The sequence below is a fragment of the Bidens hawaiensis genome, unplaced genomic scaffold (assembly GCF_021521415.1).
Source record: "Bidens hawaiensis isolate Kalapana, Puna unplaced genomic scaffold, B.hawaiensis_p1.1 tig00039994_1, whole genome shotgun sequence".
Taxonomy (NCBI): domain Eukaryota; kingdom Viridiplantae; phylum Streptophyta; class Magnoliopsida; order Asterales; family Asteraceae; genus Bidens; species Bidens hawaiensis.
This window is the reverse complement of record NW_027505635.1, coordinates 27,410-40,780: the sequence shown is the minus strand read 5'-3', so window position 1 is coordinate 40,780 and position 13,371 is coordinate 27,410. Positions and strand designations below refer to the sequence as shown.

General features: G+C 36.5%; 2 protein-coding genes and 1 non-coding gene across 3 annotated transcripts; 1 reads left to right on the top strand and 2 right to left on the bottom strand.

Annotated features, from left to right (window-relative positions):
- Positions 1 to 2,960: 2,960 nt before the first annotated feature.
- TRNAR-CCG (transfer RNA arginine (anticodon CCG)) lies at positions 2,961 to 3,033 on the bottom strand. Its single transcript has one exon. It is a non-coding gene; the product is annotated as a tRNA-Arg (tRNA).
- A 3,125-nt stretch (positions 3,034 to 6,158) lies between these two features.
- On the top strand, positions 6,159 to 6,924 carry LOC143614405 (ATP synthase delta chain, chloroplastic-like). Its single transcript, XM_077087853.1, has one exon. It carries the CDS (start codon positions 6,175 to 6,177, stop codon positions 6,922 to 6,924), a length of 750 nt encoding a protein of 249 aa, XP_076943968.1. The 5' UTR covers positions 6,159 to 6,174.
- Positions 6,925 to 8,576: 1,652 nt separating this feature from the next.
- LOC143614402 (phosphoglycerate kinase, cytosolic) lies at positions 8,577 to 12,735 on the bottom strand. Its single transcript, XM_077087851.1, has 5 exons — positions 12,520 to 12,735; positions 10,505 to 10,582; positions 9,831 to 10,409; positions 9,063 to 9,221; positions 8,577 to 8,972 (listed from the first exon to the last, which is right to left on the bottom strand). The coding sequence occupies exons 1-5, from the start codon at positions 12,712 to 12,714 to the stop codon at positions 8,778 to 8,780; spliced, it is 1,206 nt and encodes a 401-aa protein (XP_076943966.1). The 5' UTR covers positions 12,715 to 12,735; the 3' UTR covers positions 8,577 to 8,777.
- Between the last annotated feature and the right edge of the window lie 636 nt (positions 12,736 to 13,371).

Genomic DNA, 13,371 nt, shown 5'->3' with positions numbered 1-13,371 from the left:
TGGTTGGATGACTCTTCAAGATTCATACTTGAAACAACAATATACATATAACGATTAGATTGGCATTGATGAATCGATCCAGAGCGAAGAGATATATGATGAATACAAAAACGAAGTTTCGATCGTTTAAGTGCCCGCTAAGTCGCTAACCGCTAAATTGTCTGGCTAAAGTTCAACAAACTATTCTTGTTTATACTCGTTTTGTGCATTCACATGTGAGGAATATGGGTGCAAATGAGCCAAGCTGCTAGCGAGCTACTCGAGTGTAACATCCTAAAATTTTAATGATGAATAAAGGAAGTTATGTTTAGTGATTTCGCGTAATTAATTAATATCGGGTAAGGAGCGGGTCTTGGACTTGGATTAATTGAGATGGGTTAAATGAGAATGGGATTTCAGGGATATAAATACCCCCAAAATCCCAAAATATCTTCATTTTTACCATACTCTCTAACACTTCCAAAACACACACACCACACACCTCAACCGCCGGCGGCCGGAAGAGAGAGGCGAGATCCGAGAGTGTGAGAGAGAGAGACTAGTTGTGATTAAGCAAATAAACAAGACCCAAACAAGCTCAAAAAGATATGATTCTTGATCTTTGAAGTTTAAAGATCCGAGCTTTTAGTGTATAAACGACCGAAAATGGTCGGGAAGCGTAGTGGGTGATGTTGAACCGTAACAAGGGTGTTAAAATCGCTCGAAATGTTGGACAGAAACCGAAACTGCGGCTATCTGGGCAACTTCGCCTTCATCTGGGCAACTTCGCCTTCAAAGCGATGAACTTCGCCTGCAAGCCAAGTTCGCCTGATGAACTTCGCCTGCAAGCTAAGTTCGCCTGATGACAACTTCGCCTAAAGCCAAGTTCGCCTGATGGCAACTTCGCCTAGAGCTAAGTTCGCCTGAGGCTTAACTTCGCCTAAGGCTAAGTTCGCCTGATGACAACTTCGCCTAGAGCTAAGTTCGCCTGAAGCTTAACTTCGCCTAAAGCCAAGTTCGCCTGATGACAACTTCGCCTAAAGCTAAGTTCGCCTAAGGTTTAACTTCGCCTAAAGCTAAGTTCGCCTAAGGTTTAACTTCGCCTAAAGCCAAGTTCGATTAGAAAATAAATTAAAAACCTAATGAAAAATGTGTTAAGACAGTTAATGTAAATAAATTTTTTCCAAGCTGACCTGGCAGCTCGACCCCAGCCAGGGGCTCTGCCCCTTGGACCCTGCTAAGGGCTGCCGCCCCTAGACCCCGCTGCCAGGGGCGCTGCCCCCGGACCCCCGTTCGTTGTGGGTTGTATAAAGATAGAAATACAACATGAGAAGTGATAGTTAATTGATACGTATACTTGTTATACAGTCAGCCGTGCACAACTGAAGAAAGGGATTACGATTAACGGTGAACGTAACCGTGTTCAGGTGAGTTTCTAGCCCCATTTATGTGTTATGTTTTCGGGGCTGTGTGCATACTCGATATGTTTGTTAATACGCTTATCCTAAGAGATAAGTGTATGCCTTATGTGAATGATATGATATGTAGGAATGATTGCTTGATGGTACGTGAACGATCTTCGGATATTGCACGTACTGTCAGGTTGTAACGCTATGTGTAAGGTAAGTATGATATGTATGCTTATGTGTATGAACGTGATAAAGTTAATAAAAGAAGGAAATGACGGTTGCATGGTTGTATGGTTACGAAAAGGGTACCGAGCCCTAATAATACTCGAGGTATGATGTATGGTTGTATGGTAACGAAGAGGGAATCGAACCCTACTAATATTCGGGAACTAGGGAACCGAACCCTACTAATATTCGAGGAAAGAGGGAAACCGAGCCCTAATAATACTCGTGGAAAGAGGGAAACCGAGCCCTAATAATACTCGAGGAAAGAGGGTACCGAGCCCTAATAATACTCGAGGAAGGAGGGTACCGAGCCCTAATAATACTCGAGGAAGGAGGGTACCGAGCCCTAATAATACTCGAGGAATGTAGGGCGTAATGCTCTTTATAACGTAAGATATGAAGGTAAGTTAATACAAAAGAAAGTAAGAAAGTAAGAAAGTATGAAAGTAAGAAAGTATGAAAGTATGAATGAAAGAATATAATGTTATGTGAATTGTATGATTATGTGATTATCTAGAACTCACTCAGCGTAGCTGACTTTTAGTATGCACGCAGGTGAGTAGGATGAGGCAGCTCGCTTGAGGAGACACATGGCACTGAACAAGAGTCTGGCATCTGAAGACTTATGATGTTTTAATTTTAATGCTTTAATGTTGAAAGACAAAGGATGTTTTGAGACAAGTTATGAATTATGTAATGTTTTATGAAAGTTTTATATTCCGCGTAAATGTTTTAATTAACTCTGATATTTAGAACTGTGTTTATGAGTAAATCCAACACGAAAGTAGGGCTACCGGTAACGGGGCCTTACATCGAGATCCGCTCGTTAAAAAGCTTGATCGAGCCGAGCTGAATCGAGCCCGAGCTCGAGCCTAAAAGTAAGCTCGTTTAATAAACGAGCCCGGGCTTCACTTATCGAGCTCGAGCCGGCTCACAAGCCTAAACGAGTCTTTCATTTATATAATTTTTTAAAATATATATTGAATAATTATAATTAATATATATAATGTTATGAAAAATAAATAAATAAATATAACTAAATAATACATATTATTTTAAACATAAAATTATAATAGAAAAATATATAAAAATAATTATAATTATATAAAAAATAATTGATATATAGTAAACGAGTTGAGCTTAAGCTCTGTACAAATTAAACAAGCTAAGCTCGAGTCTAGTCGAGCTCAGGCTCGTCTCATTTGCACCCTAGTGAGGAAGCAAGGATGATAAACAATATTATATTTTTATTAAGAATCAAATAAAATATGCAAAAACAGCAAAGCCCTAAACAATATTATTTTTTATTATTATTTTAATTAAGAATCAAATAATAATTATTAAAAACGATCACGGTGGGACTCGAACCCACAATCTCACGCTCCGGAGGCGAGCGCCTTATCCATTAGGCCACGCGACCCTTTTGTTATTTATCATTATTAAAATTTATTTTAGAATAGTTTGAACATTAACAAGTGGCAAATATCATTTTGATTTTATTACGTTATTATCATTATTCTTATTTCAGTTGTTGTCTTGTTGCTGTTAGACATTTGATTAAATTTTGTTAATGCATAAACCAATCATGTAAATTAGGGTGAGCATGAATCAGGTCTTATGAGACCCGTCAAACACGAACAGATCATACCCGCTTATAATGCAATATGGTTGTTTCCGAGGCCCTGGTATGCAAGAGTGACTTAGAAACTGCACAAATCAGTTCCAATACTAACAAACGGTGAGAAACCCGAACTGATTATTAACAACTGTGTTGGCCCGGATAGTGTTTATACTATTAAGTGGGTCCAGACAGTGGCGGCCCCCACTCAGATTTCTATGAGGTGGGGTATTTAATAGAATTTATAGTGTAAAGTTGATTAAAACCGAATTTAGCCCCCTTTCTTTTTATTTTTATTAGGCCATCATGCTCTACAATCTTTCAAGTTTCAACCCAATGAACAAGATTTAAAAGCCTAGCCACGTGTATTCCGGTTTGTTAGTGATCGATTAAAAGAAAGAGAACAAAAACCTAATGCTCGATGAAACAAAGAACACGGTTATTTATATTTATGTTCATTTTATTTTTGTTATTTATGAGATTTGAGTTTTTTAAGGTGAATATTGTTCCAAAAGAAAGTTATATCAATGATAGAGGTCACATCTAAAAAGACAAAGATACAATATCAGCAATCAACATTAGTATAATTTTAATAGTTCTAATTTTCGATATGCTAATTCAAGAGTTTGGTGAGCATTTAAATGAGATTAATACAAAGTTATTTCAAAACAGGACGACTTTCATTTGGTATGACTTATTTTCTAAGCTTTATTCGTTGAAGTTAATGATATTGTGTGCAATTTTCAATATGAAGCTTGTGTAATTTGTAGCATCGAAAAAAATGTATTCGAAAGTGTTACGAATAAAGCTGCAATTGACCGTTTCTAAAAGATGAAATCACGTAGAGGAATATTGTAATAGGTATTTTGCGACGCAATACTTAATGAAGTATGCATTTACATTTTTATGTAGTTTGTTTTTATTGATTATTTTTGCCCCCAGTGAGTTAAACTTCTGAATCTGTCACTGGGTCCAGATCAGTTTTGGCGGGTAATACCCGCTTGATTACCCTACAAATAACTATTTTTTTTTGTATGCATCCTTCTAAAATGCATGCTTATTTTCAATTTAATATCAAGTGTATTGTTGTATAGTTTTTTTTACAAGTGTTCTTTTATTTTTGTTATCGTATTTCTTTTCGTGTTTGGTTGCTTTTATTTATTGTTGGGCTTTAATAAGCATTGACTACTAGTCTACTACTGCATTGGATTCATGAAGGCTTACCGAAAACCAGTGTCTGCTCGATTTGATTCGTATGGATTTAGCATTAAGGCACACTAATTAAAAGAATGTGGCCTGACCCATAAGGCGACCCGTTGTGGGGCTTCAAAAGTTGATATGGCCTGACCTTAACGCCACGCCCACCGTGCCGAAGCGTTAAGGCCCAGACGGAAAAGTAGGGGCTTCAACACATTAACAGGGCGGCAAGGGATAAAATGGTGGAGCCAAAATGCTTTAACAAGAAAATAGTGTCGCTTTAATGCTATAACAGGGCTTTAAACCATAACACAGTGTTAAATGGGTGGCACTTTAACTTGAGGTTTAAAGTCCATCCACGACAACCAGCCTAAGAGCATCATCCATAACAAGCTTGGTTCCCTAGGTCCGGATCTATATGGCAATGGGCAGACTTGGAGGACACAAACTCCCATATTGTGGAGTGAAGTTCTTGAGTTGGAAGTCTGGTTCTACAAACATGCAACGGACAGGTGATGTGGCACCCCCTTTCATATGCCCACATATATGTGCATGTATGTGTATATACATTCAACATTTTTAATGGAATTTGTGAATGTTTGTTGTGTAAAAAATAAGTTTTTGATAAAAGTTTGAAATTTGATATGGTGGTTTGTATGAGTTTATCGTTCCAGTCTTACACATGCTTAGGGCGCGTTCGTTTCACATAATTCGTGGAAATTCAAAGGAATTGGAATTAAAATCCCATGGCATGGCGTGTTCGTTTCGTTGGATTTGGAATCTTAATTCCATTTTGGTGTGTTCGGTTGTCATGGAATTAGAATTGAAATTGGAATTCAATTCCTTCAAATTCTTTTAAATAAAGGTATTCCAAATCCTTCCAGAATGTGGAGGATTTCAAGTGAATTCGTTGGAATCTTTTATCGAGATTTTTTTTTTACGAGAACAACGATTAAAACATTTTAGTTTTTTATTTTTTTTTGTTTTCGATTTGTATTTTGAGTTATGAATTTATTATTATTATTTTTGAATATTTTTTTGAGGGATTTTTGATATTAATAGAAACCCCTAAAAAATTCAAAAAAAAAGTAATAAAAAAAATCATAACGCAAAATATAAATAAAAAACAAAAAATCTAAAAAAACTAAAATGTTTCTGCCGTTATCCTCGTTAAAAAAAAAAACCGATTTCAATTCTTTTATGAAACAAACATATCAAGAATGGAATTGGATTTCAATTCCTACAAATTCCAATTCTTATCAGAATGTTCAGATTCTAAATCCAATTCCTTCAAATTCCAAATCCTATGCAAATTCCAGTTCCATTTCTATGCGATTCAAAAAGGAGTAGCGGCGCAGCTTGTTGCCCGCTTGCCTTCTGTTTCGATGTAATCCAATAAACAATCATATATTATAGAAGCAATAAAATCTCTTTATTTATCTAAAAAAAAAAAGTTTCTATTCCATTTTGTGAAACTAACACGCCCTACTAGTTAAGGGATCTGAAGTTTTGTACCAAGCATTTCTAAAACTATTGTTTCATAACTTAAAAAGTCTTGATAACAAAACCAACAATTTCTTTCAAGTAATGTACCCCTGCCACGTGTCCTCTACTTATCTCCAACAGATAAGATATTACCATCTCCATATTCACTGATTTCTTAATCACATCCCACCATCCATTCCCATCCAAAAACACACTTTTCCATTATCACAAACAATTAGCTCAACTCCTCTCAAACAAACAATGGCCGCAACAGCCGCAGCCGCCCTTCAACAAACCCCAACCACATTCCACTCCCACACCCGTTCGCTCCGCGTAACTTCCGTCAAGGCGGCAACCCTCTCTTTCTCCGGCGGTTTGCGCCTCCGCAGCCTCAAACTCGCCGGAAAACCACGCCGCCGTTGCCGCAACAACGGCGGCGTGAGAATGGCGGATTCCGCCGCCGGAAGTTACGCGGCAGCTCTAGCGGAGGTAGCCGTAGCCAACGGCACGCTAGAGGCCACAGTAACAGACCTCGACTCAGTCGACAAGCTCTTCTCCGACTCCACCACTTACAACTACTTCACTAGTCCCATTGTAAGCCTGGAGCAGAAGCGAGAGCTTGTCGACGCCATTACAAAGTCAGGGAAGCTGCAGACGCACGTCTGCAACTTCCTCAACGTCCTAATCGAAAGCAAACGAATTGAACTCATAAAAGACATAATAAAAGAGTTCGAATTGGTCTACAACAAACTAACCGAGACCGAACTCGCAGTTGTATCATCAGTTGTGCCCTTGGAGGAGCAGCATTTGGCGCAGATAGCGAAACAAGTACAGAAGTTGACCGGAGCGAAGAATGTGAGGGTGAAGACGGTGATTGATGAGTCATTGGTGGCCGGGTTTACGATCAGGTATGGGAATTCGGGGTCGAAGCTGATAGATATGAGTGTGAAGAAGCAGTTGGAGGAGATTGCTACACAGCTTGAGATTGGTGATATTTCACTTGCAGTATGAGTATGGTATTATTATGCATAAATGTGAATTCTAATTTCAGCTTTTATGATTGGTATAATAATTTGTTTTATGAATATAATTTTGGGGAGAATTGTGAATTGTAATTATGTTTTTTATGAGACATTACATTACAATAATTGCTCATATGTTTATTGTTTTTAAATCCATCTTGATTGATCTAGTGACGGAAGAAAGGACTCACTAAGCCAGGATCACTAACTAAGATTAATCTAATATGAACTAATATTAATTAATATTAATATAATAGAAAAGAATTGTCTTTTCTGTATACTTTTCCTGGTCCTGCTGCTACCGCGGGCTTTATGCAATCGATTGTATTACATAGATATCCTTTAAACACAACATAGGTCATCGAAAGGATCTCAGAGACCCACCAAAGTACGAAAGCCAGGATCTTTCAGAAAATGGCTGGTAGTTAATAATAGTCGCTTAATGTTAAGTTTGTTGATTAACCGGCAAAGCCTATGTATGTTGATAGAGCATTGTCGCATTAGGTACCAAGTTATTCGATTATTGTTTGTTTAAGTGTTTAACCAATAGTTTGTGTTCATGTATTTCATCTGCAATTGTTTGTTGTGTTTTTGATATCCATCATGATCAAGAACACAAAGGAAAGTGCACGTTACATGATGCGTTGCAAAACCTGAACGATAGGATAAATGATAACATGCTAACTACCTTAAAAGGATCCCGACATTGTCAAAATCACGATTTTTGAAAACATTCAATGTAACCAACCAAAGAAGTTGTTTTGAGTTTCGGTTATTGTAAGTGTAGTGTGTCAATCAACCTTCATTTGACCCATACCAAACCGTCGCAAAAATCCTCAAAAATGAAAGTTGATTAACAACTAAGGTCATGATAATGATTAATGGCTCGGGTCCTTTCTATGGTGTAGAGATACATATTAGGCGTTTGGGTTCCTTGTTTGTTCATTAGATCAACAAAGCACTTACTCCCAAAAGCTATTGTGGAGGTAAGGTCTAAGAAAGCGGTTGAAAGGGTGGTTGGTAACGATTCGGTCAGAACAAAGGGCAATGAAAGATCGGCAAGTGTTGTGTTTCTTGTGGCGTTTAATTAGGTAGTTCGACTGTAAGAACCTAAACGAAATGTGTGAAAAATATTAGTTCGCTTCTACGTTATTACCATTATTAACACTCGATCAATTGAGCTTTGCTGACACATTTAACACCCTTCATTTCGAATTATCAAAAGTAATGTCTCCTTGCATAATATGGATTCCAAACATTTATAATCTGGATGTGAATAAGTCAAATGACATCTCCCTAGGTGAATCATGCTACTTTGTCAAACTAATGAACAAAAATTAAACACTTTAAGCATGTTCGAGCTACTCGATGCAGACTTTTAAGAACTTATCACAAATAGCACGTCAACTTTTGTCGCACAAAAAACCGGTTTTTAGGCCACACATAACTTAAAAACAAAATCTGATCAAGTCAAATAAAGTCAAAACCAGTTTGGTCCAAACCGAAACGGTTTTAGAAACCAGTTTCTAAAACTTCCAATTATAGTCAAAACCGGACTGAAACCGGTTTCGGATGCGCACATCTACACTAGGCTTGGTTTACACCTCTTAAAAAACACCATGTTTTAAGAGCCATAATAATAAAAAGTAACCCCAAAGACAGTCACTTAACTAGTTACACAAAACTATGCAACAAAATCACATGCAGTTATAGTTTCAAAACCACTCATCAAATGCTCAAAACTCAAAAGCTAGCCATTTAACGGCTTCGACAAAACAACCACTTATTAGTTTCAAATCCGAACCAAGACCCTAAACCTAGTCCGAGTTAACACACACCGACTCAAGCATCATCCAAAGCAAGCACACCGGGAAGTGGCTTACCTTCAAGAAGCTCCAAACTAGCACCACCACCAGTGGATATGTGACTCATCTTGTCAGCAAGCCCGACTTTCTCAACCGCTGCGACTGAATCACCGCCTCCAATGATGGTCGTCACGCCTTTCCCACTAAGCTCAGCCAACTTCTTTGCTATCGCCTAAATTCACATAAGTAAAGACTCAAATTTTAACCATGTAAACGTTTAAACGTAACTCGTTACATGCGTATGTTGGATGTACATTCATACCTCTGTGCCTACAGCAAACTTATCAAACTCAAACACACCCATGGGTCCATTCCATATAACGGTTTTGGTGGTATCCAAAGCTTCGCTAAATGACTTAATGGAATCCGGGCCAATATCTAATCCCATCCATCCATCTGGAATACTTGATGCTGGAACAACCTGTAAAATATATTCAACATATTAACATATAGTTCAAATAAATATAGGAAAACCGAAAATCCCATAAAAAAACATACTTTTGTTATCATAAGGTCCCTAAACATTTTAAATTCGAAGAAAAAAAAATCTCGTAATTATGATCAGATGAAATCATCGAAACAGTATTTGTTAAAATCATTTGTTTCTAACTCTTTCAATGATTAATGATTTTAAACTTATAAAAACCTTTTTACGTTCATTTTTTATTTATTTAAATTTGAGTTGCGTTATGCTCATTTATTTTTATTATCATGTTTTTGAAAGATTATTTGTTACCATTAACTCATTAAATTAGAAGATGGAAAAGGAATAACTAACAGCGAACCGCGTATCCAGTTTTATTCATTAATTCATTTCAACTCTTTCCTCACATAGTAATAATAAAGAAAAAATATTCACAATTTTGTTCAAACTTAACATGTGGAGGAACTTTACTTTGTAAAAATTTGTCAAGACCAAAAAAAATAAAAAAAAGGTATGATGGTTTTTCATGTACAAAGAATTATTAAGTAATTATATAGTATTTTGCCATCAAAATATTATCAACAAAAGATAAAAACTAAAACTAACCTTGCTGTTAGCATCAGCAGCAAACTTGTCAGCAATAACCACATCAGACGGAAGCAAAAGAGACACCCCTTTAGACTTCGCCTTTTCAAGAAGGGTTGTTGCGAGATCAAGTTTATCTTCTTCAACAAGTGAAGAACCGACAGCGAGCCCTTGTGCTTTGTAAAAAGTAAAGATCATTCCTCCACCAAGGACAAGGATATCAACCTTTTCCAACAACGATTCGATAACACCGATTTTGCTAGACACCTTTGATCCACCAACAATCGCAGCAAATGGTTTCTTAGGGTTTGATACGGCTCCAACTAGGTAGTCAAGCTCCTTTTGCATAAGGAAACCAGCAACCGAAGGCTTCAAGTGTTTTGCAACACCTTCGGTTGATGCGTGTGCTCTGTGTGCAGTGCCGAATGCATCATTGACGTACAGGTCAGCTAAAGATGCTAGCTTCTTCGCGAATTCTGGGTCGTTTTTCTCTTCTTCTTTGTAGAACCTCACGTTTTCAAGAAGCAAAACACCACCTTCGGGGATTTCAGCAACCAGTTTCTCGACTTCTGGGCCTATGCAGTCGTCTGCCATCTTGACCTGTTAATGTTAAAACCAAAAAGTGCAAATAAGAACACTTTAAGCAACACGTGCAATGACATAAAAACAAATTTGAAATGTATAGATGAACACACCTCGAGTCCAAGGAGTTCTGAGAGTCTTGGAACTAGTGGCTTCAGGCTGAACTTTGGCGTGACACCCTTTGGACGTCCCTATAAACAAATGCGGAAATTAACAGATAATCAGGTTACTGAAAAAAGCTATTTCAACATAAGGTCAGGTTAAACTCGAAAATGAAATAAATATGTTTCTTCACCCAAACACTAGGTCACAGTGTTATTAGAATTAGAGGTGTGCAAAGTCAGTTCCGTTAAGTTATGGGGGCTTAGCCATAACCATAACAATAACCACACTTTGGTTATAAAAGATTGCTTAATCATAACCATAACCATAACAATAACCGCACTTTGGTTATGGGTCGGTTTCGGTTAATTGTCCGACATATTTTTAATTTTTTTTTCATTAGTTCTGGTACAAAGGGGTGTTCCAAGCTTAATTATGAAGTTTTGAAGCTGAAATATGACGGTTTGAAGCTTGGCTATAGCGTTCAAAGCTCGGTTATAGACAGTTGCATCATAATTTAATTGTTCAAAGTCGAAAATGTTGATATAAAGGATGAAAATTGAGACAAAAAACAAAAACATACGAGTTCAGTTTCAGTTAAAGTCAGTTAACGGAAACATATCAACTGTAACCATAACCGAATGATCAGTTAATCATATTCACTTAACCATAACCGATTGGTTTTGCCGGTTATGGTTAATTTCAGTTTACTTTTTCGCTTAAAAGTTAGATTTCCTAATTATAAACATAACAGTAGTAATCTCTGTTGTGTATATTTAAAGGTTTAATCTATTAGAGATCTATAAAAATTAAGAAAGTGCAAAGTTACAATTAAGAATCTGAAAAATCAAAAACTACGTCTAGGGATGCTAACGACTTACAAGTCGAGACGGTAACAAAAACCTCAAAACGAGCCCAAGTTCTTTCAAGCTCAAGCCAAGCCTCAGATTAAACTCGTTTAGTTATCGAGCTTAAGATCAAGCCTTGTATGAGAAGCTCGTTTAGTTATTCAGGTTCAGCCTTTAGTTATTTTTTAATTTTAACTCTTTTGACCCAACTTAGGCTTGGTTAAGTTTTTCTCGAAAAGTATAAAAACAATTAAAAACATATATACATTAATCACCAAATAAAAGCAAGCCAAGCCCGAGCTTGAAATAACGGCTCGAGCTTCGTTTCACTCCAGTTTACATCAATGCTGACAGAAATCAAATTGAATGCACAGTTACAATTAAACATCTAAAAAATCAAAAATCTACATCTAAGGGTGCTAACAAGTCGAGCCGCTCGTGAGCTACTCAAAATCAGCTCGAAGAAAATCTCAAAACGAGGAGCCGAGCCAAGCCGCTCGTGAGCTACTCAAGTTCAGCTCGAAACAAAGAGCCTAGCCGAGCCGAGCCTCAATTAAAATTCGTCTAGTCATCCAGCCTTGTGTATTTTTAAGTTTTAACTCTTTTCAGACCTATAGGGTTTAAGTTAGGCTCGGTTAAAGTTTTTACTCAGAAAAATATAAAAATAATTAAAAACGTATATAAATTAATTAATTAATAAATGATAAATAATAAACACGCCAACGCCAAGCCCGAGCTCGAAATAACAAGCTTTACTAACGAAATCGAACTAAGTGCAAAGTTAGTTACAGTCAACTATCTAACAATCATCTGTGATGAGATCTAATAATAAGAAGCAATCATTTAATAATTAATAATAACTAACAATAACAATAACAACAATAATAATAATAATAATAATAATAATAATAATAATAAATCGAACTAAGTGCACAGTCAACTACAGTCAACTATCTAATAATCACCTGTGATGAGATCTAACAATAAATTACAAATGAATAATAATAATAATAATAATAATAATCATCATCATAATAATAATAATAATAATAATAATAATAATAATAATAAATCGAACTAAGTGCACAGTCAACAACAGTCAACTATCTAATAATCATCTGTGATGAGATCTAACAATAAATTACAAATGAAGAAATGAATAATAATAATAATAATACCAGATGCGAAGAGAGGATAACTCTAGCGCCATGAGCCAGCAAGTACTTAACCGTAGGAACGGCAGCACGAATACGAGTATCATCAGTGATCTTAAAGCTATCGTCCAACGGCACGTTCAGATCAACTCTCACGAACACCTTTTTACCTTTCAGATCTGCTTCTGTTAAGCTGCTCACACTCTTCTTCGTCGCCATTTCAACTTCAGATTCAGATTAACTGTAATTAATATTATTATTATTATTATTATTATTACTGAATAGAATGAATTTGGACTTACGATGGAAATTGAAGCGGAAAGATCGAGAAGGTAAACCCTAGCAGTTGGTTTGGTAATTGTATTTGGTAATGAAATGATATTATTGGCGTTTGTAGGAAGAGATGTGGCTTGGTCTGCACGACACCGTGGGCTTGAATTCTCTCAGCCCACAAGATATGTATATCTTTTCCTGACTTTTACTTCTAGCTTCTAGAATATACGAAGACCTCTCCGTTAGAGCCAGGGCTGTCACTTTTACCCGAGAAAATTCGAATCCGAACTAGCTCGACCCAAGAAACAAGAACCCGAGAAAAGGCTTATCCGAACCAAAGTAATTCGGGTGGGTTTTGGGTCTGAATTTTAGGTTTCGGGTTAACCCCAACCCGAATAAACTTTTTGTTTTAAAACCATATGAATAAATTGTTCTCATTGCACCTATTATGAATCGATTGTTTATTGTTTATTAATGTTTCAATTTATGATTAAAAATAACTATAATCCAACACCTTAATCATGGCATGCTGAATACGATTATGTCGGTCTTGTTTATTATTGTTTAACTCTATTAAAATTTTGCTCTTTTTGGGATATTTTA